The 4846-nt window shown below is 53.8% G+C and overlaps 1 protein-coding gene across 1 annotated transcript; it reads right to left on the bottom strand.

Moving 5' to 3' along the window:
* Positions 1-3583: 3583 nt before the first annotated feature.
* Positions 3584-4273, bottom strand: LOC135202767 (nascent polypeptide-associated complex subunit alpha, muscle-specific form-like). The gene has a single exon (XM_064232230.1). It carries the CDS (start codon positions 4271-4273, stop codon positions 3584-3586), a length of 690 nt encoding a protein of 229 aa, XP_064088300.1.
* Positions 4274-4846: the final 573 nt, after the last annotated feature.

The following is a 4846-nucleotide window of genomic DNA, read 5'->3' as shown; positions in this document are numbered from 1 at the left end:
AGGACAAAGCAGCATCTCCTTTGCATCGAAGGCGGTGAAGTCCATTAGGGAGGGGATTGTGAAGGACTCGAACCGATCGGCAGGGACCGAAGGCTTCCGAATCTTCGCTACGAAGTTCGGTACGAAATCGAGCATAACAGATCCCCATCCCCTGGATGCTTGACTTCGCAGGAAAAGCCATGCAGTTCCCTCAGAGGAAAAGAAGGGAATAGTCGCTATGACCTATCCCTCTTCTCGACTTCGGTGATGTCCAGTACCCATACTGGTATGGGTACTGGGACAAGCTATTAGGACGAAGTAATGATTGATCTGGAACAACCGAACTAAGTTCACAGCGAAGATCGTAACAGACTCGGACGCTCTGACAGCTGCCGACTGACTGTGTTCGGTAGTGTGAGGCAAGTTGTCCAAGTATCCGAGCAAGTCACGTGACCTTCCCCTTTAAAGGGTTATTACGTGACACCATACAAATTGTCTATTTGTTTGCCACCGATGCCGGACGGCGAGGTGATGATTCTCTTAAGGCATGTGCCCAACAGGCGCAAGTCAATTGCCTACTAGAGACCGAGGTCCCTGATGGCAAGACATTCTCATAGTAATTGAATATCAGCTAAGGAGAAACAACACTATGTGCCGTTGAAGATGAAGGTGGAAAGGGAATGCAACCTATGTCTTTACAGCCGAATCGAGAGAAGGATTCTCAAGATTCTGAACCTGTGCTTACAAAGGACTGAAAACGCTAAACCGCTATTTCATTGCTGTCCGGTGAGGAGTCGTAGTTTCAATGAAAGCGGGGCGTTTTTCAGTAAAGAAAACACAGGGAAGTACTGCCTGAAGAACTGCTTCTCATAGGCTGATCATTTGGAAGTAGAGCTGGCAGGGCGGGGAGCAGGCGATGTCTTTCGTATACATCTGTAATTTGGGATGAACAATGAACAATTGCACACCTACGCATACAAAATATTTTAGAAGACAAACTCAGTTGTCTGAAGAAATCATTCCACATTATCGAAGGGGTGCGATGCAGCGGGAGACTAGGCTACAGACTTCTGTTACCGTGCGGTAAACAGAGAGATGAAAGAGTCCAAGAGATATCTCTGTTTAAAATTCTCGCAATGCTCAGAGGCAATACAGTAGATGGTCATTCATGTATGCGAGAATTCCCCGTCAATCAGAGACCTAAGTCTGTGATTGTCGGGCAGAGATACGGTTCGGTAGTCAACCATTGTAGGGGAGAGAGACATAGACCGACCGTGCATCTCGGAGAGCCAGCTGGTACTGGGCTGCCATCGGCAGTTCAATACACAGTTAGCTCTTGCTCACTCGTCATCCTGAGTTGCCAGGTAATCTATTATACGAAGGAATGCGTTCGGCTAGAACCATCCAGCTTAAAAAAAAAATATGCTCGAGCAATTATATTTAAACAAAACGGATTTCAGTAAATATAAAAGCTGAGGTGGTGTTGTCGTGACAATACCAAAAGTATCTTAAAATCGAAACTGGTAACTCCTGGAAGGTTACAAGCAGTCCCAAGTTGCAGTATAATTAGGATACTATTCCTCTCAGTCTCAATCCGTAGAGTTAACTACGGTATGTGCCTACACCTCGGACAATTCAACTGATTAACAGAATCATGTCGCGAGGGTAATATACGTAGTATATTTGTAGGTTCCTGTACAATGACCTCCATCCTAAATTCTTTTCCCTTTGAGGGATGAGAATAAAGATTGGAAGTCAACACCCTTCGTTCTCTAATCAAGAGAGTGAAGGAGGAGTTTTCCCCAAAGGAAAGCTTAAATGGTGATAACAGAATACCGAAGACAATAGTTCAAGCCAAACTGGATGTTCCCGTCCGTTATTCTCTATTCCAGGGTTGGTCGCCTACTGTGATATATTCTTCCTTCAGCAGCAGTGCTTCTTCCAAACGCTAGAAATTCCAGGAATTTGAGCATTCGGTGAGATTCCCGATTATTGTAGTAACAATTATCGGGGATTCTCATCTAGCCCACCTTGGACCGTGGTTTTGCCCAAGTGTCTGCAGATCGTAAAAAACTCAAACACTCTGAGAGTGCTAGAAATTCTGCAGAATTCTAAGCGCTCGGCGAAACCCCCACCGAATTCGTCAGACGAACATCGGTTGGTGGTCCTCCCAATTCCCGTAGAAATCGAGGATGGGGCAGGATCCTTCCTCAACGACGGGGACTTGCGTCAGGTAGGACCCAAAGGTCACCCCCAGGAACACAGTCCCCAACGTGGAATCCTACAGAGAACTCTCTACAGGATTCCTCCCCTTTCCCTCGTAGCCGTAAGGAGAGAGGGAATAGGGGAGGAACTGGATACTCACTCTCCTTCCCAGTAGAACTAGCAGTTGGAGAAGCGAGTGCGAGCAGCCATCACCTTGTGGCGGTGGCCTCTCAGAGTCTGGGAAAACGTATCGTCAGGAGAAAACGTTTCCCGAGGAGGGATACGAACTTGTACTGTAGATTAAGTGTCTGCCGCCCCAGTGAACGTCGTCTGGGTGGGGCTGATCGAGCACCTGACAGGAGAGAGCCGATACTGTCCTCCGACGCGTCCCAGTCCTTGTTGAGGCTGAAACTTCTCAAGAGAACCAAAGGGGGAGTGCACCCTGTTCTCTTGACTGGTCCAGACGGACCGTCACGTGAACAGCGGTGATGGTCCCTTCAAGAGTCTGGGAAGCTTCATTTGTCCATGCCAGGCCCCCCCACCTTCACGGTCACTCCTGCTTGCCTCGTTCCTCCTGGTGTAGTCTAAGGAGGTTGAAGGGACAGTTGAGGGAGACCTGATGCTCCTACCCATCCTACTAGCACGCTAGTAGGCTGGGAGGACTGCTGGTGATCGCCAACCGACGGTGGTGATCGAGCTGCAGGTCTGGACCAGCGGCTTCTTGGAGAAAAGCTGGACCAAGGAACGGAACGTCGGTCTTATCTCGAGTTGCTGGTCTGGACCAGCTGCTGTTCTGGACCAGCTGCTAGTCTGGACCAGCAGCTGGCGATCATTCCCTGAGGTCGTTGTGCTGACGAATCAGCCCAATGACCTCAGGAAAATTCCTCTGGATCTCAGGAATGCCCGCATCTTGAAGAGAGGGACTATGAAGCCCCTCCAGCAAGAGCGATTCCTGAGACCCTCCTCCTTCAGAGGGAGGAACAGCGGCAGAGCCCTCCCAGTCTCCTCCTGCCACTTGTGCGTACGACCTGGTTGATCCGAGGACCGTCGTGGCGGGATCGTGGGGGGGCGCGCCCCTCACGGTCACTCCTTGTTATCTCCCCCTTCCCGGTGTAACCCAAGGAAGTTGGAGTAACAGGAGAGGAAGACCTGATGCTCCCCCCTCACTCGCCAGTAGAACCGGTGTGCTTGGGGGGGCTGCAGGCGATCATCAATGGCGGCGATCAAGCTGCAGGCCTGGTCGCGCCGCTTCCCTGGGGAGAGCGGCTGGACCGAGAACAGCGGCCACGATCTCTTGCGTCAAGAGGAACTGCTGCTGGTCCCATTACTGTCTGGTCCCTGTGGGAGCGGCGGTCAGGAGACCTGCAGAGACCACTGTCGAGGTGAGACCGGTGCGTCTTCACGGTGAGGCTGGTGCCAGTGATCGGGGGGACCTCTTCCCAGCCTCAGCCCGTGGCCGGTCTGGGACAGTCACGTCAACCCGGGTGACCGCCTGGTCGCTACGAGAGCGGCCGCTGGCCTGGCGAGAGTCATCTGAGTGGCTCTTGCCAGCCTTCTGCTCCGTGCCGTGATCCTGGTGCCGAGCTAGCTCTGGTGTCTGGGTCTTGGCTGCACGGCCACCAGTGGGTGACTGTACACTCGGTACCTTCTTTGCGGAAGGAGGGAAGGGCCCTACTCCTGAAGAAGCGGGAGGACCAGCGGAAGTTCCCGAAGGTGCCTTCTTAGGAAGGGGGGAGGCAGCCTTCTTCTTCCGCGGCTGGGTAGCCTTGGAAGTCGAAGGGGAAGAGGCTGCTGCTGATGACGACACCTTCCTCTTCTTCCTCTTCTTCTTTGTCAGCTTCCTCAGGACAGACGTGATGTTAGCCATCCAGGATGGAGCCGGGGCTGCTGTTGCTGAAGCAACAGGGCCCTGCTGCACCTGTCCGGACAGACCAGCGTCTGGGGCAGCAACGCCATGGACTGGGATGACATTGGCAGGTACAGGAAAAGCAGAAACGGCAGGAGCGTCAGGAACAGCCAGCACAGCATCAGCGGCAGGTACAGCAGGTAGCACGGGTAGGCCAGGAGACGGGGCAGCAGCCAGCGACATCCTGGGTACCGGCGGCAGGTCCAGGGGCAATCTCTTGGGCAGCGGAAGTCCGGGGGAGGCATCACGGCAACCCGGGCGGTGGCGGCACGCCCCTCCTCAGTACGGCAGCAATCGGCCCCTGCACGGCGGCTGTAGGAGTCACTGACATCACGTGGGGGGAATATACCAGGTGAGGAGGGGCGACATACCCTGGAGTAGAGATCGTGGTGGCAGTGGTGGTCACCACTTCATGGGTGACCGTCCCAGATCCCGCCAGATGATGGAGCAGCCCCTGGACACTCGGCACGCCCGGCAGTCCCAATGACGCCCACACCTGTCCAAGATCATCCCCCACAGCAGAAGCATCTCCAGAAGCAAGAGTCGGATACACAGGAGGGGTTCCCCCTCATGCGGGGGGGCGGGGGGGCGAGCCCCACCCCGAACGAACGGAAGACCCCGAATACAAATGCACGTCGGGTAACGAGCACCCTCCCCTACACTCGACGGATCAAGCGAAGAAGAAGGACCTCGAAACCACCCTCGAAGGGGAGGGTGCCATACGTGGGAGTTGAGCGGGGGTGCAGGAAAGAAGAC

The sequence above is a fragment of the Macrobrachium nipponense genome, chromosome 33 (assembly GCF_015104395.2).
Source record: "Macrobrachium nipponense isolate FS-2020 chromosome 33, ASM1510439v2, whole genome shotgun sequence".
Taxonomy (NCBI): domain Eukaryota; kingdom Metazoa; phylum Arthropoda; class Malacostraca; order Decapoda; family Palaemonidae; genus Macrobrachium; species Macrobrachium nipponense.
The sequence above is the reverse complement of the archived record's forward strand: the minus strand, read 5'-3'. Positions and strand labels throughout refer to the sequence as shown.